The sequence below is a fragment of the Psittacula echo genome, assembly GCF_963264785.1.
Source record: "Psittacula echo genome assembly, chromosome: 5".
Taxonomy (NCBI): domain Eukaryota; kingdom Metazoa; phylum Chordata; class Aves; order Psittaciformes; family Psittacidae; genus Psittacula; species Psittacula echo.
Genome location: NC_137739.1, coordinates 12083736 through 12105935, shown reverse-complemented (window position 1 = coordinate 12105935; position 22200 = coordinate 12083736). Strand labels below are relative to the sequence as shown.

Here is a 22200-nt window from a genome sequence, read left to right as displayed (position 1 = left end):
ACCTTCACAACTGGATTGGGTGTCTAGAATAGCCTAAAGCTCCAGAACAAGAGTTATGAAAAATTTCTTTCTTGTGGCACAGTGAAAGATTCCACAACAAAGAACTGAGCTCAACTTTTTCTTATGAATTTATAGCTCAAACTTGCTGGTCCTTCCATACCGTATAAGAATACATGTTGACAGCAAAAAGTACCATATCCTTCTTAAGCCTTCCCTTCTCTAACCTTGTCTTGCATTGTTGGTACATCCCATTCAGAGAAGAAATATTCTGAAAATATATATAGAATACATTAAAACATATGGAAACAAGTATCATCACACAAATACTGAGAAATACAAGCAGAGTAATTGCATGGAATAAACTGGCAATTTGGAAGAAGTAGCAAGTGATGCCATATGATAATTTGCCAGGGAGCAAACTGTGTATCTGAAAGACATAGAGGCACTTGGTCTGTAGAAGGATACTGTTTTCAGTTAGTAAGATCTGGTCTCCATGTTCATTGAAAAACTCAAGTCCATTTAAACCAATGTAGTATGGATCACCCCAACTTGTCAGAAGCTGAAATTGGAAAATAACTAAAAAGCAAAAAGCTATTAAGGAAAATTCTGATACTTTGTCTAAACAGATTATTTAATTTGCAGTTTTCAAAATTACCGTGCAGGACACATCTTGATGTTAGACACTTGCAGTTTAGGAGAATGAAAACAAAAAATATCAGCTTTTCAATTCTGACTTCACTATGTCTAAACCTCTCTGAATAAACTATTTTCTATTAAGACATGAAGTTTGCCTTTTCTGTCACTGATAACACACATATAAACGTCTGCAGGTGGCACAACTAGTCAAAAGTCTATCTATATATTTACGTATATATATATTCACATATACGTATGTTCATATATTTTCTTCCATCAGACGAAGAACTGTTGAATTAGTGTGTGTCTTACTTTCTTATGCACTGCAACTGCAACCACAGTTCCTCTTTGGAGTCTTTACTGCATTCCTACATTTCCTGAATATGCCTTTGCCTGGTTTTGAATTATGAATTATGGTGATAACGGGCCAGTAAATATGCCCTGAAACTGAATGGCAAAGAATGTAACAATGGAGTCTATGCTGTCCATTTAGCTAATGGAGCACCTATTTGTTTCTCTTTGCTCTATCCAGACACAGATTATCATGAAACCAGCAGGGAACTTAGTATTGCTGAGATGTCATTGTCTCCAAACTTGGTTAGAATAGCCTAATGGATTTAAAAGGCCCATCAACTAGATGCATGGCATGATAGTAAGCATTATCATAAAAGACTGTACTTATGTAGGAAAACTTAGGTTTAAAAAAATCACAAACATTAAGAAAGATGGCAAAAATATTACACAGTTCTAGTCAACCTTAATAAAGATATAAAATGAGACAAGCATTCAAAGAAATGCAAAAATGTGAAGACCACTTCTAGCTTTCATAGGCTGTCTCAACTGCCCTAATGGACCTCTAGCTCCAGCTTGGATGGACTACAAAAGGCAGAAGAAAAAGCTACCAGAGTATCTGAAAACAGGTCACACATTCATATATTATGTTCCCATTATTTATTCTTAATTCATACTTAATATAAGCCTTCCTTATATTCTTGGTATCTTGTTGATTTCTTACAGCACCAGAAATCGGTGGATCCAAAAAGCTCAGGACTCATAAGCATAGCATATAACTCTAAAATATTCTGTATGACAAGTAAGAAAATGACAAAGAAGGATACAACCACATGGCATTAATGGTGCTTCATAGTCCATACTAGCTTGTTCCATTCTCTTTGAACCAGTCCTGCCAAAAAAAACCAAGACAAAATGGTTCCTTTATGTATCCTTGGCTCATTCAGGAAGGAAGAGAACAAAACCAAAGAACTAAGCCCCCACAAACAACAGCCCCTGATCTCCCTGCCTGCAATTATGGACTCGGCTGTCCTCTGATCTCATAAAAACTGGTCAACAGTATATAGTTAAAACCCAGTGAAACATTTTGCTCTAAGTATTTCATATTTTCACCCAGGTGACTCATACAGTTGGCTTCAACAGAGAGTATGAAAGAATACCAAACAGTTAAGAGAAATGGTGTAGATCAGGTAACAAAACCATCCTACTTTACCTCCTTTGTACTTTATTAATCAGCTGGGGTTGCAGATAGTCCAGAAAGAGAATTTCCTGGGCAAAGTCAAAGTGGCAGTTTCCTGGTCCTTTGCGGATAAGAAAGCCCTCTGGTGGGGAGATGCTGTGGCCATCCAGCAACACATGGACTACCTTAGCCTTATTTAAAATAACATAAGATTACATAACATGACATAGAATAAAATAGATCCAAACCAATCACATTCACCTCAGAGGCTGAATTAATTTCTATAATTTTGTTATATTTATTTCATTTCTCTATAGTATGACATTCTATGGCAAAAGAAAGCTTAAACCAGCAGACACCAGTTGCAACCCATATTCTGCAATTTAGAACATCACAGCTGACACTGATAGGGATGGGAGAGGTGAGGATTTGGTGGACAAAAAAATAAATAAAAATGCATTGCAGAGATCCTTTAATTACTGCATCTCACTAGATCTTAGTAAACTGAAACTTCCTTTCTTTACCAAAAGGCTTGTCAAGCTCTGGAACAGGCTGTCCAGTGGAAGTGGGGAAGTCATCATCTCTGGAGGTATTTAAAAGACACGTAGATGTGGCACTTAGGGACACGATTTAGTGGTGGCCTTGGCAGTGCTGAGTTAATGGTTGGACTTGATCTTAAAGGTCTTTTCCAACCTAAATGATTCTATGATTCCTGAGCCTGCACATCAACAGAATGGAGAGACTCAGCTTTGAAGTCAGCATATGTCACAAAGATGATTTGAGGAGACAATTAGAGTCATCAGGCACCTGAATGCATTGCTAGATCAGGCCTGATTGCTCAGCACTGGCTGAAGCTAGCCTTTAAGAAATCACAAAAGCTGGTGCTCTCTCTCAAGCAGACTCTTTTGTGTCTCTTGCATTTATATAAAGGCTGTATTTGTTTAACTTCAAGGCAGGTGGCACTTGGACTTTTCCAGGATCATGCAAACTCATCTACCAAGCAGTGCTGTATGTTACCTAAGGGCATATGAATAAAGAAGAGGTATCGTGCCAGGCAGAAAGAATTGAGCCTTGTCCGCTGCATAGATGCATGCACGTCTTATACAATATCTGAAGATTAAACTAAATAATTCAGGCATACTTATTCAGATGATGCAGGAGTCCTGGCCCCTTCACCCTCCCCCGTCAGCACCATCTGGTGTTGTATGCATGATCCCAGCCACGTAACAATTCAATCATGCAGCAACAATTAGCACTGCATCTTGCCCTGAATTATGTTAAATATAACTTAGCATTAATCACAAGCAGCATTTGTTGCACTAACTACTCGTCTTTCACTATCTACTGGTAAAGGAAGGAATAATACATGTAAAATACAACAAGATGGTCTTTAACTAGCACTATTTAAAGCTTATTGACTAACAGACTGAACCGAAGGAGAATCATTTAGTTAATGAAAGACTTAATTTAGTCCAAAGATACTGTGAGACAGTTTTATAATCTCTGGATTTTATAGTGACTGATGTATATATGCTAATGTAAGGTTAACTTAATTTTGTATACAATTATTTCATTTTCATTATTAGGGTTTCTATTAAAAATAGACATGCAATATTTATGGTGAAAAGTCCCATTTCAGGTGTCTGAGAAGAACTAAAAACATTCAGAGTTTTATGCAAAGCCCATGTATTATCAGTCACCTGGTATTCATAACAGTTCTCGTATTCTTTCCATTTGTAAATGATTTTTTTTATTCCATTACAGTTTCAGTTACACATGCAATATCCCCAAAGCAGATAATTCTCAGGAATATTTGCTTCGTTTTGCTTTTTATTTTTGGTTGTTTTTTTTTTTTCACAAACATTTGTTGATTTGAAAACCTCTGGTATTGTACTAGGCTAGAGGAGGTGCTCAGTACATTTCCAAACAGCATTAAGACTAATTAGGAGGGAATGTCTGTATGACTACCAAGTATGGAGAAAGAATTATTTCTGGTTTCATCTTTAATACATGTGGGAGCAAAGAACGGAAATATCCTTTTCGTAGCAGAAAGTCTTCTGCGTGCTACTTTCCAGCTGAATCAGTCAGCCAGAATAAGGAAAAGAAGTGAAAAACCCACTGAAATACATTTTAGTTTAGGAAACATGAATGGGACGTCTAGAGACTTACAGATGAAATCTTACCTATTATACCATAGCTGCTTATATTTATGTGTCCTTTACAGTTCTCATTTCTAAGTAATTTTCATCATACAAGAAGGCACTCAGCCATCACACACAGCATTTTACAAATTGCATAACAAAGCTCTCACAAGGTAATATTTCATAGAGCTGGAAATAGCACACAAGTCTTCATTTTGACAGTTCACTGCCATTACCCTCTCATACTAAAGCTGTGAATAGAATCCACCAGTCTACAGCTGCCTAGGAAATCATTAGATCTCATACCCAGGGACTGGTTCTTAGAATGAACAGCAATACTTCAAGAAACAGATGTCATGATGCCTTAGGTAAACACTCTACAGCCTCTATACCGTGGCCAAGCAGATATCTTGCATCTTCAGTTTTCCAAATATTTTTTTCATCCTTTTACAGGCCTGTAGGTATGAACTCCTCATTTAAATTGTACCCACAAACTGCTATGGGACCTGCTATGCCAACTGCGTGCTTTAACAGACTCACTTCTTTTTTCTACCTAAGTAAAGTAAACTGTGATTTTTCTTTCTGTCTTGGTTTTGCCTCAGAAACCAAATTCCATGTTAGATACTAGGGATTTGGGTATTTCTTTCCCTGCTTTAATAACTGAGACACATACAGGGAGTTGATTTGGTATGAGAATTCATACCCTGCCAACTCTCCCCAGCTCTACACGCTGTCATATGGCACTAGATGGATGTCCCTTTGGTCAGTTTGGGCCAGTTGTCCTGGCTGTGTCCCCTCCCAGCTCCTTGCGCACCCCCAGCCTCCTCGCCGGAGGGGTGGGGTGAGAAGCAGAAAAGGCCTTGACTCTGTGTAACTGCTGCTCAGCTATAATTAAAACATCGGTGTTTTACCAACACTATTCTCATCCTAAATCAAAAGCACAGCACTGTACCAGCTACTAGGAAGAAAATGAATTCTATCCCAGCTGAAACCAGGGCAGAGATTTTAATAAAAAAACCCTTGTTGTTATAGAGGGGGTATGTTTAGATGGTAAGCTGCACATGCTCCTTAACCCTGCCATGTGTCAAACACATTGGGTTAATGCCATGTATTACAAAATTGGGTGCCATAGGTTAAAGTCTCTGAATCAATTGTGGCTTCAATGAAAGATCTTACGCTCTGGCCCTCTGGGAGTCTTTGGCCAGTCTTGGGCACTCAGCATATGCTGATATTAAAAGATGCCAGGGTGCTTGTTGTGGAGATGGAACACCTTGCCACACATTTACGTAGTGTTCATACTGAAGTAATTCCTGGAAGGTAAATTTACAAAAAGAAGCAGTTCTGCAACTTTTGCCACTGATTCGCCCAATCCTAGGAAGAATCCATGCCTCCAACTTCAGTATTATTTTTTTCCAGAACTGATCCTTTTTGTCCTGTCTCTCTAGTTTAATACATATCAACATTTTTATTCTTATCTATTGACTTGAGTTTGACATCAAGGATGTAACAGTTATATGCCAAGGGGAAAATCTGGAAACAAATGGATTCATAAACTTTCTATGCCGTGAACAGCAACTACCTCTTCATTGTCATTACAAATGCATGCATAGCTTCTGAGAATAAGCAGGGAAACGATGTAACACAATATGCCAGTCAATTCCAAGAATTCAATATGAAGAACATATAAACCAAGCAATTTGGCAAAAAAAAAGAGAGGAGATAAGTTATACAATTTTAGCTAAGCTAGTTCACTAAGCTGTTCGAAGATGCCATCTTTCTCTAATAAACATTAGAGTTGTAGAGACGCTTCTTGGAAAAGGTAGTATTGATTTGACTGGCCTTCTATAACTTACCTAAACAGAATTTCTGTTAGAGAAGTGTCCTTGTTCTGCCACTCCCTGTGTTCTAGGAAATAATCATATGGTAGGCCTAAATACTGGATATTGAGAGGATACCACTTCAGAACCACATATCTTGAAAATAGTATGAGTCTCTTAGAAAAATCAGCCATGAAGACTTCTTTAAACTATCTCTGGCTTTTTTTCAATATTCGCTGTTTGTGGAGACAGAAATGCATTATACCTGCCACAAAATTCAGACTCAGACAATCTAGAAAGATTTATGGTGTTCCATTAAGGCAGCTATATTCATTCATCACAGTACCAATTTTCCAATGCACTACTGTATATTTTTGCTGGCAGTGCTCCTTTGCTTTTACTTACCCCTCTATAGGTATCCTCTGGAGATTTATTATAGTTCCAAAAGCGAAGCCCTGCAATACTTTCAATTTTATCAAAATGGATTGTGAGCAGATGATCTTCTCCAAAAGAGAAGGGAATGAGCCACATATGGTCATCCTCTACTGTGATATTAGTCCCATCTATTAACCTACAAGGAGAAAAATCCATTAGCTGCAAAAAGGAAAAGCTTGCTTTTCTTATGAAAACCAGGCGCATTACTAGATGTTTATTTTTTTCCTATATGCCACTTACAGCTTCCAGGGCTTACTGTGCCCATGTGTATGCAATTAAAAAGCACAATAAACATCAAAAGTAGTATGCAGTTGCTGAATTAAGGACAATGGGGAAGAAAAGCAGTATTTCTTTTAGTTGGGTCTGTTTCAGGAAAACCAGAAAACTCCTTAGGTTTCGCTGTGTGGTCAGGAGCAGGCAAAGGAAAGCTCAACTACCTTTCTACCAAAATGGCCAAAGGCAAAAGGCTCAAACACAATATAACTTATTAATATAGTCCCATGCCTACACTAGTATATCTGGCACTCTGCAGTGTGTTGCCAATGCAACTATCATGAATCCGACAAGGAGCTGGATGGCAGCTGGATAACCTGGAGAGGCAGAGTTTGTTCACACCCTCCTTCATGCACACAGGCATAGTTCTATTTTTTCAAAAGAGCTTTCTACCAGTGTGACAACATCTTTTCATAAAAGCACAGACTTGAAGCTGCCTAAAGTTAATTCCGTTATTTCCTCATTTTGGAATCCTGACTTTATATTGTATCACAAACTATGGCATACAAAGATGGAGTAAAGGAGAATATGAACTGATTTTCCACTGTAATTACTTTGGTAAACCACCCAATGTACTTACTATTTATTTAAAAGTCTAATGGAATGTGAGTGCCAGACTTGGAAGTTGCTTAAAGAAGATTTGAATAATGACTCTTTCACAGAGAAGCCAATTAAGGAGCCCATGAGAGAAGATATAACCCTTGACTTGGTCCTGTATAGTGCACAGGACCTATTCCAAATGCTACAGTTGAAGAGCACTGTAGTATACTTATATTCAACATGCTTGTGCCCTAAAAGGTTCTTAAGCAAAAATCATTAAATACATTAAAAAAACCCAAACAAACAAAAAACCCCCAAAAAACCCAAAATAAAATCATTAAACACAACACAGAGAACATGAAGGGATATCATACTGGAAGTACAGAACAAATGTATCCCACTTACTAAGAAAGATGTTGAAAAGAGGGAGGACTTGAAATATCAAAGCTAAACTGGCTCAGTGGCAGGATAAAGGAAGTTATTACAAGCCATCTTTCAACAAAATTCATGATCAAAAAACTCTAACTTGATTGGATCATAACTCTGGAAGTCTAAATGCATATGCACAGGCCAAAAAAGAGTATGAAGGCTAGCAAGCAAAAGGTACCATAAATAAAATTCCTCGAATACATTAGGAGCAGAAAGCCTGCCAGAAATCCTGTAGGATCACCAGACAATGGGGCTGTAAAAGAAGCATTCAGAGAAGGTAAGACACCAACAGGAAAGCTAAATGGATTCTTTGCAACTGGGCCCATTATGGTGGAGTATGGAGAGAATCCACCACCAGAATCTCTTCATCACAGGGGATGATCAGGGGACGGGAGCACCTCCCATATGAAGACAGGCTGGGAAAGTTGGGGCTGTTCAGCCTGGAGAAGAGAAGGCTGCGTGAAGAACTCACAGCAGCCTTCCAGTATCTGAAGGGGGCCTACAAGGATGCTGGGGAGGGACTATTCATCAGGGACTGTAGTGACAGGACAAGCGGTAATGGGTTAAAACTTAAACAGGGGAAGTTTAGATCGGATATAAGGAAGAAATTCTTTACTGAGAGGGTGGTGAGGCACTGGAATGGGTTGCCCAGGGAGGTTGTGAATGCTCCATCCTTGGCAGTGTTCAAGGCCAGGCAGGATGAGGCCTTGGGTGGCGTGGTTTAGCGTGGGGTGTCCCTGCCCATGGCAGGGGGGTTGGAACTAGATGATCTTAAGGTCCTTTCCAACCCTAACTATTCTATGATTCTATGTCATGGGAAGATTTCTTAGATCTTGATGCCTACAGAGAGATTTTCGTACAAACAGGCAGAAGAACTGAGGAATTATATACAAGTAAGCTTGACATCTGTGTAAGTCAGATTAGCAGAAATTACGAAGTTAGTGTACATGTAGATAAAAACAACATTCTAAGGAAGACTCCACATTGAAAACACAAGTCCTAATTCATAAAACTCACAGAGCACAAACATGTCAGAGGACAGGATTACAACTGAAAATACCCTTTAAAAGAGAGATACAACTCAGAAACAACAGGATGCAGCTTCAATAACAACCAAATACCACGTCCTGTCCAGACCCATAGCATATGATTTCTATACTGTTATCATTTAGGAAGTACAAGTTAATTTGAGAAAGTATACTTGTCAATGAATAAAACTTCATTAGAATTACACCCAAAAAAGGGGAAAAAAAAAGCTGTGGAATTACCAACAGAATGGCACCTGTTTGTGCAATTCCCTAACACATCCTCACACTTTGCTAACTTGAAATTTTTCCTTGAAGTTAACCAGAAAGCCTGCATAAATATCATTGCATATGCATAGACAGATGCTACAGAACACCCACATTTCTGCCTAGAAAGTCCTTAGCAGAGATACCAACCAGGCATGTTGCCGTCTCCTAACTCAAGCACCATCTTTTGGAAACATCTCATTCATGTTTCTACAACAAGCTGTTCCTGGGTGGCTTGTGACATCCAAGAATGAGCAGTGGTGGTATGAAAATCATTTCTCATTAACATGTGTTAGAAGTTTATATAATTCAGTAGCTTTATAAAGTCTGATGTAAAATGCCTCTAAAATCAATAAACTCCAAAACCATTTGTCAAAACAACAGGCACAAATATAAAGAAAGAGCCCTGCAGAAAATGCTTGAACAATCCAACTCTTTCATTACTTACTTCTCTAATGTTCTGGAATCTCCTGCATACTCCGGAAGATCATTCAAGTCTTGGGGTGAAGCAGAAATCTGTTCTGTACTTATTTTTAATGCATGACCATTCTTTCCTATCACTTCAAGTCCTGTCAGTCCAAGGTAATGAGAGTCTCCCCAAGTCATTGTAAAATTCAGTTGCAGGCCTATATAAAAGAATATAGATATAATCTATACACATACTGAGTAGTTTAAAGTAAGAAGCCAATATAAGCATGCATGCAACCTCCAACAATTAGCAGTACATGCATTTCGTTTAGATTATATAACTTGCTATGCTGTATTTGGATACTTCCTGGTCTGCATGCCTACCTCCATGTAATAGCATAGTATCTTCTGTAAACCTGTGATAGACCCCTTTAGTGGGCTACCAACATCTTGTTCAATCTTAACTATACAAATCCCAATAAATCATGTTATCAAGTACCTCATTACTTAAGACTGCAGACCGACAGTAATTGAATGATACATTTAAGCAGGTACATGACAGATTTTGTGATTATGCAGACACAGAGCAGACCTATAAGTCTGAAGTCTATCTATCATTTTTTGCCAGATAAATGACTATAGATTCATATAAATCCAGTTTCTCATAAATCAATAAATTGTTAGAGAACACTAACTTGTAGTTAAATCAAAAAACAAATATGGCTCACTAATGTGTCTTCATGTCAAAACTGGACATATGGAAGTATTTTAAGGGTCAGCATTAGTGAAAAACAGCAATGTTGATTTGCTTGCATCTCCAGAAAATAAATAGGAAAGAAAAATTGGGCAGACAAAAGATTGTACGTGTATCTTCAGGTTCACCTGTTTCATGCCTTACTGAAAAAAATCCTAAGTAGCATATACAGATTTAACAAGTAATATTCCAATCCCATCAGGGTCTATGAAAATCCATCAGTGTAAATTAAAAATATCTTTTATTTCACACATTAGAGAAGCCCAGAAATAATCAGGTTGGATAATGTCTAAAGAAGCATCTCATAGTCATGATGCCCTGTTAAACAAACAAGCATTAAAACTATTAAGCCATCCAGGCCAATTACCTATAAATAGCCATAGTAATTTACACAAGACTGTCTTGATATACACATAAATTCACTTGGCTGTTAAGATCTCATTAGCATTTGCAAGGACACTAAGAAATAAAGAGTTCTATTAGCTGGCAAGTTTGGAGCTGTGGCTACATTGATATTAAACGCTATTCCCAAGGCCATTACTAAGACTTGCTTCATGTACAAGTGTGCAAGAGTTCTCAGGCAAAACCAAAGTGTATTTTCAAACAAGGGAAAAGATAGGGAGAAGGAGCTATCCACACAAGGTTTAGTATCTACATCACTGTGTCAATGCCTTCATAGGATCTCAGAATGATGCAGGGTGGAACGGTCCTCTGGAGGCCTGTAGTCCAATTTCAAGCTCAGAGCAAGGCCATGAGATCAGGTCTCTCGGGAGCTTATCCAGTCTGAATGTCTCTAAGGCCGTTCGATTCAAAACCTCTCTGGATCCCGGTTCCAGTGTTTGACTGTCCTCAGGGTGAAAAAGACTTCCTAATACTTAATTGGAAATTCTTGTTTTCTACCTTGTTTTTCTGCTGCCTCTGAACCCAATCCTATTACCATGCCTCAGAATAGCCTGGACCTGTTCTGTCTATGCCTTCCTGATAGCTATAGACAGCAAGAAGATCTCCCCTTCACCTTCTCTTCTCTAGGATGAATAAACCAAAGCAGGCCTTTCATGCTTTTCTCACACATCAGGGACTCCAGCTGCCTGACTATCTTGGTCATGCTCCTCCACCAGACTTGCACCAGTATGTAAATTTTTTTCCTGTTCTAGGGAGCTCCATACTTAACAGTACTCCAAGTACAGCCTCACAAGTGCCAAATACAGGGAAAGAATCTTTATTCCCTGCCCTGCTGGCTGCACTCTTAGATGCCAGGAGGCAGCTGCCTGCCTTTACTGCAAGGCTGCACTTCTGGCTCATTTTCAACTTGTGGTTTACAAGGACTTCAGACCCATCAGTGCAAAGCCGCTCCTTAGCTAGCTGGCCCCCAGCCTGTCCTGTGGCAAGGGTTTTTACATCCCACCTGCAGGTCTGTGTATTTGCCCTGAACTTCATGAAGTTACATTGTGTAACATCATGAAGTTATCATTTATTCGGGCCTGCTGAGGTACCTCTGAAGAATACCCTTGCCTCCAGCTTATCAGCCACTCCCCTCTGTTTAACCTCATCCACAACCTTGCTGGGATTGCACTTTATCACATCATCCAAGTTCTTGAAAAAGAAAAAAGACATTAATCAGTGTAGACTATGATAGTATTGATCCCTGAGGGACACTGCTAGTAATCAGCCACTAGCTGGACTTTGCACCAGTGATCATCACATTTTCAGACACTATTTCTCCTTGGCATCATGACTGGTAATAGGATGAAAGAGAGAAAAACTACCTACAGCAGGTCAAGGGTACAAATCCTCCGTGACTCCATGCACGATTTATTACCAGGAGTTCCAGGTGAAGAGGGCAGCGTTGATCCTAAGATTTCCATAATTCCCACTAATTCCCCCAAACCAGAAGAATCAAGAGCACTCTCACTCCAGGTCTAAGAGACCACTCCACAGAATCTTATTTCTCTTGTGCTGATGAAAGGACCAGGAACTGATACTGAAAATTCTGAGCCATCCAGAAAATAATGTAAAGGCCCACAGAGAGTTGTTTTAGTACAGGATAAAGAAATCAGGTTCTTTAAGTAGGTATATAACATTCTGGTCTAGCTTTACTGAAGGGTTTCTGTTGTCAATCCGAACTGAGAAATTCAGCCTACATAAATACATAGGACTGGGAGAGAATTACTGTGTAAGGGACAGAGCTATTACAAATCCCATTCCGGGACTAAGCGAATAGCTAGTGTTATTTTTCTGAGATTAAAACCCAACTGTTATGATACAATGTTCTAAAAGCCATAGTAACAAAGTAACAAAGCTTCTGCCTTTGTTTACTGTGGCCTTCAATTACTCTTTTTTATTCTAGACCTGACATCTGTTACAAAGTTCTGTACAGCTCAGGCAATCAGATCCTCCATGATAAAATGTTAGGGGGGAAGGTGGTTAGGCAAGAAGTAAATGTAAGAACTTACATTTTCCAGTAAATATTCCTGATTCCTTGGGTACATATTCAGAGAGAGCATCTGGCTCTTGAACCTAAAAAGTAAACCAATAGATGCAATGAACATATATAACATATATACATTACAGGCATGTTGTTTATAAAGGGGAGGAGGCTGGTGGTTTTGTTTGTTGTTTTTTTTTTCCTGTTTCTTAATTTTGCTGGGGTTTTTGTTTTGATTTTTGTTTTAATTTTTACATCCAGCCTTTTGTATATCATAGAATCATAAAATCATAGAATAGTTAGGGTTGGAAAGGATCTTAAGATCATCTAGTTCGAACCCCCCTGCCATGGGCAGGGATACCTCACACTAAACCATGTCACCCAAGACTCCATCCAGCCTGGCTTTAAACACGGCCAGGGAAATCTCCTCCTTGCCTCACCAGCCAGGCTGCCCTGCAAAAAAGGAAAACATACCCCAAAATGTAGATCACCTGGATGTCAAGACTGTTAGTTTGGTATTTTTTTGTTAGTGCACATGGAGTATTAAATGTGAGAATCCCTTGTGTGGGCTACCTGTTCAGAAAGAGTCTGAAATTCTTAAGTCACTCTTATTTACCTACAGACTGCCATGCAAACGATAACATGCTGCATTTGCATACTGCAAATAACGTTGCAGAGAGAAGAAGTCTGGGAGGAAGTTAAGACCTCAGACAGTGCCACCACAATTTCTTCTCAAGGCCAGAGCAAACAAGCAAATGTGTCCAAAAGCTTGCATTTGCTCTCTGGCAATACCAATTAATAGTAGGTTACGCTATTCAACGTAGCAAAGCAGAAAGTTAATAAAGAGATGATAAGATCTGCTGATCATACTGGGGCAATAAGGATATTAAAGACTAAGGACAACTGCAAAGGGTTCAGACAGACAATTTCATTGAGTGAGCATGATAAAATGCTTAATTATGTTCACTACAGGCAAATATAAAAATGCTACATGTGAGGAAAACAATCCTAACTTCACATATACAGTGTTAGGCTCCAAACAAAATAATAGCAGAGTGGAATGAAATCTTGGCATTAGTTTAAATAGTTCTACAAAAACATTATTTCAATCTTCATTAGTAGTCAAAAAGCCAAATAGGAAACTCCAGACTCCTTTTCTAGTGCAGACTCCTTAATTACAGTTTCATTTATCACTAGAAGTAGACTCCCTGTCACCAAGAATACACCAAATTGACCTACACTGCACCTAAAAAAAGAAATAAAAGACTTGTCAACACTTTTCTCTTACTGTTATATTAGATCTCTGCAGTATAACCACTGACATCCTGGATCTAACATGTGTATGCTCCCAGATGGCAATATACTTCTTGTAGTAGCAAATGTCCTTGAGGTAATTAAGTAGGTGAAACTGAGCAAGAACTCTGCACTGAAATAAATGCACACAGATAACCTACAAAAGGTGGAAAAAACCCCTCCTATTGGGGGTACCTTTCCTGCAAAACAGTGACTCTGTCTTTGCTGCCTGATGCCTTTTCCTCAGAGCAACTTAAAAAGACCAGCCTGAGAATAAAAATTTGCAACAATACTGACTATCAAAACCCATAGATGCGACAAAGCTACCAGTCTTATAGAAGGCAGAATAATGCCCTTCTTTGTATATCATAAACCACCTGTGCCAAGCCACCTTATCACCTCTTCCTCCCTCTTCCCCCTTTATTGGCTACTTAGATTCCTTCATTCCACTGGTGCCCACTATCTTTTCTTTCAGATATGGTCTAATTTTCTACTATTTCAAGCACTTCAGCTTGTGAACACTGTCCTACCCATGTCTTAGATCCTTACGGCTAGAACAAAATACCACCACAGTACACGATTTCTTGGAAAAGCAGTAAAAAGTATAAAGTATTACCATGGTCCTATGCTTAACCATAATATACCACCTTCCATGTGACAAATAACTGAAGTAAGACTAGCCATTCTGGAAAACAGAGATTTAGAAGAGACTGTAGCAGATGGGCATAAATCTCTTGAGTGGCTTGAAGAAGGGAATGGGAAATAATTTAGTTTCTTCCAAGACAAAACCTAGGGGACATTAAAAGAACCTAGAGACAAACATAAAGAGGTTCTTTGTGCTATGCAAGTTAAGCTGGGAAACAACACAGAGCACTGCAAATTGTACAAGTGCACACAGCTTCAAAAAGCTAATGGATGAAATAATGTAATAAAAACCCATGGCAGGATACATAAACACGAAGGTGAAGCCAAAAAGTCCTTGTAAGACAAATCTCTAAAGGTTGAAAGAGGGTTTCAGAAAAACACCACTGCATGTTTGCTCTATTCTTTCATTCTCCCTAGGTATCCACTGTCAGTCACAGTCAGGTCAAACACCCCAGTTACCAGTCTGACCTGCTATAAAAGTTGATGTATTAAGGTTTACTGAAGTCACAGGAAAGACAGATGATCATGGATAATATTAACAAGAAAGTAAGACACTTCTGTAAGGGCTTTTCAAAAGTTCTGTACTCAGTGCAGTAAAAACACTGTTTCATCCACTGAACATGCTACAGGAAAAAAGGGTGGGTGATCAACAGGTAGAGATGTTTTAAACCCAATACTAGTCTGAATTACAATGTTATGCTGGAGAAGACAAATCATCTACTAGATCTATATCATTTTATAGCATAAGCATCCATCTACAAAATCTTGATGGTACCAGCAAATATAGAATGAGATCAGGGAGTTAAATGGCTCAGACACAATAGCTTTTGTCATTCCACTGCTGATAGAGCAGGTTTCAGATTTAGAAAGTATGAAGAACACCACAAATGAAAAGCAAAATAAAAGGCAGTGGCTCCAAGTAAGGACCAAACAGCCTAGGTCTAGGCTTCTGCAATGGAAGAAGTCTTTGTGAATGCTTACAATAAACAAGCAATCAAGAAAAGAAAGGTGAACTTCAATTTGTGTCCATGAAATCCTGCACTGCATAAGGTGTCTTCAACAGTTTAAGATACTGCAAGCGAAAAAGGGAACAAAATCACTGTTGCCAATGTTAACTAGCACTGGAGATGTCAAAGGGTTAGAGTCACTGACTCATGATTGTCCTGGGTTCAGCTGTAGCAGTCATTTTTCTCCTTCTTAATAGCTGGTGCAGTGCTGTGTTTTTGACTTTAGTCTGAGAACAACACTGGTAACACTGATGTTTTCAGCTGTTGCTAAGTAATGTTTACCCCCATCAGGACATTTTCAGTCTCATGCTCTACCAGTGAGGAGGGGCATGGGAAGCCGGGAGGAAGCAGAGACAGGACACCTGACCCAAACTAGCCAAAGGGGTATTCCATACCACAGCACGTCATGCCCAGTATATAAACTGGGGGGAGTTACTCAGAAGGGCTAGATAACTGCTCAAGCCGGGCTGCGTATCGTTGGCGGGTGGTGAGCAATTGTATATTCTCTCCCCTTGTTATTTCCCTTATCATTATTATTATTGGTGGTAGCAGTAGTGGGTTTGTGTTATACCTCAGTTACTGGACTGTTCTTATCAAAACCTGTGGAAGTTAACATTCTTTCAGTTCTCCTCCCCATCCCTCCAGGAGCAGGGGGAGGAAAAAGGGGGGAGTGAGCAAGCATGGTTCTGAGTTATCGGCTGGGCTTAAACAGCAACAATGATCTTAGCAGTAATATCAAATTCCAATGCCATGACATTTTCATTTGTCTTATAAGCCACCAGGAGAAGAGGACAAAACAGAACATGAAGAAATGACAACAGCATAGGGCTCATTAGGAACAATACATCACTGAGAGCATTTTAGCAGAACCAACTGGAATTCAGATTGATTCAGCTTTGATGTCCTCACAGACTTAGAAGTTAAGAGTGTGTCCCCTAGAAACAGATAACCTCATTGAAGCAACAGTAGGTGCTCATGAAGATTCTTCAAAATCAGAAGATTTGACGGAAATCAAGTCAAAGACTGCCCCACAACATCCTGAGCAGAAAATCTTGCAGGATCTTTGCTCAGACATAGAGCAAGACTCCAGTGCTTGGAAATATGGCCTTCCTCCAAGTAGTAAAATACCTACTGTATGGAATAGGTAAGGAACATTTTTATGCTGCAAAATGCTCACAGACTTGTATAGATGCTAGTCAAAAAAGGAAAGAGGAAAAACTAAGGGGAGGGTGGAGTTCCTTCTCAGATAAAAAACTTCATCTGTGGAGGAAGAAACAAGCAAGAGTACACTCTGTGAGAAAAACACAGAAAAAAATCTTTGGTTTGGAGCAACAGGGAGCACAGCTACTCATTATATATTAACTCTATGGTAAAAATCACTGTCAGTGCTCAGGAGTACCTCAGTCAAATAGAACTCCCTTGAATCTCTGTCCGAGTAAGCAAAGAGATTAAAAAAAACCCCAGTATAGTCTTCCTTGTAGTCTTATTAATCATTCAGGGAAACAAAAATTTGGAGTATTTTAGGGCTTCAAAAATTTGCATAAATTATTGAGCTGGTGAAAAAAAGGTACCTTCAAACCAGACAGAGAGCTGTATTAGCTCTTCTGCAGAGCTTTACCATGGAAATCAGTGTCTACTACTTCCATGTCATCTTTCAGAAAGACATTTATAGAGAGTTCCGAACATAGAGACCCCTACCTGTTGATTCTCTGTTCTTAACCCTGCTTGTGTGAAAGGTCTTTCATCTCCCTCCCTGTCAGCAGTTGTTGGCCTCTTTAACTCTTCCTCGTATCTCAAGCAGCTGGCATTTTCCATTTCTCCATCATATGTCTCATCATAGCAGTATATAGCTTCAAGAATGTCATCATCCGTAGTGAACAATATAGTATCCCCAAAGTGCTCTGGAGCTGAAGGCAACACACAGAATAAAATACAGAAGAATATATAGAGTGATAAAACTGGTTTTGGTCCTTCTTACATTTAATTTGCAGTAGTGTTTAGAGACAATAGTAAATTGATACTGACTACTGATATAATATGTTCATTCTCAAATTCGTACTGCACAGCAGAAAAACCTGGAGAACTTAGTCAAATTTCAAATACACATAAAAGAAAATAGGAAGAAAAGCTTCTCCATCACCTTTTCCAAAAGACAGGTCTATCTGATGCAACTGAAATACGGCCTCGTTGCTATGCCATCATTAAGAATACAGATTAGCTGTATAGGCTGCTAAAATTCATAGTTTCATTGAAGAATGTATTACTCAACTTTGCATTACATTTTGAAATTAAAAGGACTAAATACTATACATAGTGCCAGCTTGCTTTGAAGTGTAAAGTGATAACAAGCTAAATGTATTTGTTTGTATTGTACTACTGTTTCCACAAAGAAAATAAGAAATGATAGCATACCTCCAGATAAGGTTCCTGAAGCTTTTGCAATTTCTCCTTTAAAGATGCATTGTTCATCTAACACCATTATAATGTCTTTCACACCTCTGAAAGAATGTATGCGAGATTTATTATAATTCCAAACCCTAATCATAGCTACTTGACAGGAATCCACAAAGTCAATAAAGATGAAGTGAGGTTTTCCAGGGGTAAATGGTGCTAGCCAGAGATGCATATCATCCTGTGTCCGATTTACACCATCAATTAGGTTGGTTATTATTCTGGGATCATTGCCATAAGCTGGTAAAATATTTATATCAGGTGGTTCAGCTGTTATTTTTGAAATCTGAACAGGCTCTCCTTTAGAACTGAAAACTTCAATTCCATTAAGACCAACATAATGTCTGTCTCCCCATGTTGTCTGAATGTCTATCACTAAATGCTGTCCATAAGGTAAAACAGGAATTTTAAAATCATTTCCATCATATGCCTCCATAGAATCTTCTCCTTCTTGCTTTTTTGGTAGTGTTTGTAGTCCCTCTTTTCTCATCTGCTGATATTCTCCAGGCCAGTTGATTTTCTGTTGATGGAGAAACTCATCAAAGATGTCCCCTTGAAAATCCATGTTGGAGATTCGGCCGCGATGGGAATAATTAAACTTTACCAAGGAGTTCCAGGACTCCTGCAGAGTGTGTTCTTTTTCATTTTGCCACTTTGCTCTAGAGGTTTCTATGTCCTTGATAGAAAAGTCATCACCTGAAAACAACATTGCATAGGCATTTAATGTAAAAACAAGACTGGAAGCAAATACTATAACACGGACTTGCCAGAATTATGCTGCTACTATCCATGTTCCTTTACCGTAAAATGCTCTTCAGAGTAGCACTTTTGTATTGCCTCCCTATTACAAAGGCTACATGTACCAGTTTCCCTTCCCCATTTAGACAAGCACTTTTAACTATTGAAGAGCAGAGCACATGCCAAGATACAAAATGCAACTCAGTTTGAGACTGTAAATTCTTGACTCAACACTTACAGAAGTTGGGATTTTGCCCAGTGATACTTATTGTCTGTCTGTCACAATAGTTTAAATCATCTGTCTGCATTTCTGCAGAAGATCTTTCATACAGTTGGAAATGGTGGAACTGGTGAAGTTTCTAAAGCTTTACAGAGAAAAGATAGTGCTTCCTGTCAAAATCAACCTTGTGTATATAAAGAAAAGTGGTGAGAAAAGAAGTTCAGCATACAAGGAGGATGAGGTGAGTGCTGCGTTCTATGTAGGTAATGTCCAAATATTTTTCTCACTTTTCAGCAAGCGTGAGATGCAGAAGGGGGCTAATGACAAAGTATCTAATGGGAACACAGTGGAGACAACCAATTAGAGGGGCACAGTGGGAACAAAGCATGCTCTCCTTGTGACTGCACTGGGGAGCTGCTTAATTTCCATCTCAAAACAATTAAGAGCAGATAATAACAAAGATTTACAATAAAGCTGTCACTTATGTATTTTCTTCAAATAAATGAAGAAAAGTAAGTAGAGTACTAAACAATTACAGGCCCATGGGCTAGATTTTACTTCTGTACAATGTCCTTGAGTGGATACTAACACAAATGGTTATCAAGAATAAGTGCCAATTGCTGCAAAATTATCTTTTCCCAGAAGACTGCTCAAGACTAACTTTTAACTTTGTTTTTGGAAACACTGGGAAGAGGCAATGTTCCTAATCTATCCATGGCCAATAATAATTTACACTGGGACAAGAAAGATAAAAATAAGAACTTTAAAGCAGATGGGAAGCCACCTGAAAGAAGGTTGTCTTCCAGAATGAAAGCCTGGAGACCAACTTGACCATTCCTCCTTACCCCACAAGGGAAACACAGAGAGGAAGCAAAGGTGTGTATCTCACAGAACATCAGCCATTTATAAGTCACTTCCTTGTTCAAACCATTGTCTATATGGATACTCTTTGGGTGGGTGATTCCAAACAGTACTTCCTGTTTGGAAGTACTGGAGAAGACAATTTACCTCAAGAAGATACTGCATATATATTTACCACTTTTAAAATGTCAAAGTTTGAAAATTTCAGGATGAGCACGTAGAGAAGAGTATTTGACATTTATTAGCTTGCCTTGTTTTGGAGGGTTTTTTCCCTTTTTTAAACCCCCCCTCTTTTTTAAATGTTAAGTACTTCAAGCAGCACAGAGATTGCAACTCAGAAACACTTCTACAGCAGTTTAAATAGGAGTGATTTTCAATGGGAGGTTAACAGGTTTGTTAGCTACATTAAGGAGTAACAACAGAAGTGGAGCTCTGAAAGGAAAGCAGAGAATAGCCCAAAAGCAAAGGTCAGCGACTGAAGGCTTAGAGGGTTGGGCATACTTTTTAGAATATAAGATATATTCTTTTTATTGGAGCCATGTGAACAATAAACTCTTCCTGCAGATAACGAGTGTCCCACTTGCAGATGTTACAAACATATTCCCAGTCTTCTGCATGCCTGAGAGGATTGTATGATGGATGCTATCCTGAAGCCCAAGAAATAATGACACCTCAAACACTGTGGGTTTAGGAGGGGATTCTTAAATCACCAAGTCCCTTGTCCTGCTTCTGATGGCAACACACCCCACACAATTTCTCTCAAAACTTTACTAAACTACATTTTGGGGCAACTCTTGCTTGAAAAAAAACTACCTTTCTTCTCTCTCTGTTGTGTTAATCTCATTTTTACTCCCAGCAGTTATAAATAGCAATCATATTTCCCTGCTTCAATCACAGGCTTCATTTTCCAAATCATTCTAAAAGCTCTCTTCTATATCTGTTCCACTTTGTAATCAGCTTTCCTGAAAATGGATGATCAGAACTGCAGTTTTCCAACTGACGTCTCATGAGTGCCAGTGTTGAGATATTAACATTTCCCTCACAGAAAAGCCTCTGCTGATACATCCTTGGAGTACACTGTTATAATCACGTCTGCGTCACACTAGCGTTTCATAGTCAATCTGTTATCAGCTACTCAACCAAGATCCTTCTCTCCCGAGGTCATTTGCAATTGATGATTACTCAGCTTACAACTTAATTTTTCGTTATTAGTCCCCAGATGACCCTCCAAGCAGGACTACCGAATTGCATTCCGTTGCTATTACTCCCATCTTCAAGTTCATCTTTCTGTGCAGTTCTTCAATCTTCTTAACTCATAATACCCCAAATTATATGTTATTTGCAAATTTTATCAGCATATTTCCATCATTTCCTTTACACATTAAACAGTTATCAGAGAAAAATTGTATGTTTTCATAGCAACATTAACTCAAGCCAAGTATGCATGGACGTGCTATTTCTAATTTCTGTTGTTCTCATTATTCTTCATTTAGTGACCAAAGGCACGCTGTGACATTGTAAATGAGCTTGTGCAGCCTCCCCTTTGACACATTCCACTGTTGGGAAACTGCAGCTCCCCTAGTCCCGCTCCAATTAAAATTCACCACTCTTAGGGAAACACTTAAAACTGTTTTCCTGTTGTTAATGCTCACTCAGCTCCACTTTGAAGATGGCTTTATCCTGTGCAGTATAGTACAGAGAGAACAAAAGCTGCTAGATGGCATGCAGTTTTCCCAGGAACAAACACATATTGGGAGTTTAAAGCACCAGATGACAAAACCTGCTCTGAGCAAAATGAGAGGACATTGTAATTAGAATCACGATAACCCCAATCTTATAGTTTACATTAAAACTCCTAAATTGTTACAATTTTTACAGCTGAACAGAGATTACTATAGCAGGATTTATGTACAGTTTCCATAATGCTGAGAAGTTTTTAATCTAACAAAGATGCTATAAAATGTGTGAAACAGCAAACGGGTGAGTGGTGGGTGAAGGGAAAATGGCAGTTATTCCAACTACTTCCGTACTTCTCTTCTTTGAGGTATAATTTCAGATATACTTACAAAATTGCTGTTTTCTCCAGAGGGGCAGAGAAAGAAAAGTTCAGACATTCTAAGTTTAGAAAGAATAATCTTTGTTGCTTTTGTCTGAAAAATTCATGCAATACCTGCTGTTGAATTTCAACTGGCATTCCTCCATTTAGGCACAATTCCTGTCCTTTATCACCATAACTTTAATGTAAACACCCAGACACAGTATATAGCAAGCTACACTTTCATGTAAATTGTTCTGATGTTAAATCACTCCCAAAATCTCAATTTGTACATTTGTAACCTCTTTTTCCAATTCTTTGTGCCTTCT

The 22200-nt window shown here is 38.7% G+C and overlaps 1 protein-coding gene across 7 annotated transcripts in view; it reads right to left on the bottom strand.

Moving 5' to 3' along the window:
* The window catches only part of KATNIP (katanin interacting protein), a 67151-nt gene that overhangs the window by 15573 nt on the left and 29378 nt on the right, over positions 1-22200 (bottom strand). For 5 of the 7 annotated variants that reach the window (XR_013957097.1, XM_080620070.1, XM_080620068.1 and 2 more), the window contains 8 exons: positions 17979-18713; positions 17265-17473; positions 12650-12713; positions 9483-9660; positions 6471-6636; positions 2141-2298; positions 1755-1819; positions 161-576 (listed from right to left, as the gene is read on the bottom strand). Coding sequence is in view for 6 of the 7 variants with exons in the window: in XM_080620070.1 (XP_080476196.1) it covers positions 161-576; positions 1755-1819; positions 2141-2298; positions 6471-6636; positions 9483-9660; positions 12650-12713; positions 17265-17473; positions 17979-18713 (1991 nt within the window). In the remaining variant the exon portion in view is untranslated. The remainder of the gene's footprint in view (positions 1-160; positions 577-1754; positions 1820-2140; positions 2299-6470; positions 6637-9482; positions 9661-12649; positions 12714-17264; positions 17474-17978; positions 18714-22200) is intronic. The other 2 variants (XM_080620071.1, XM_080620072.1) reach the window with 2 other exon arrangements.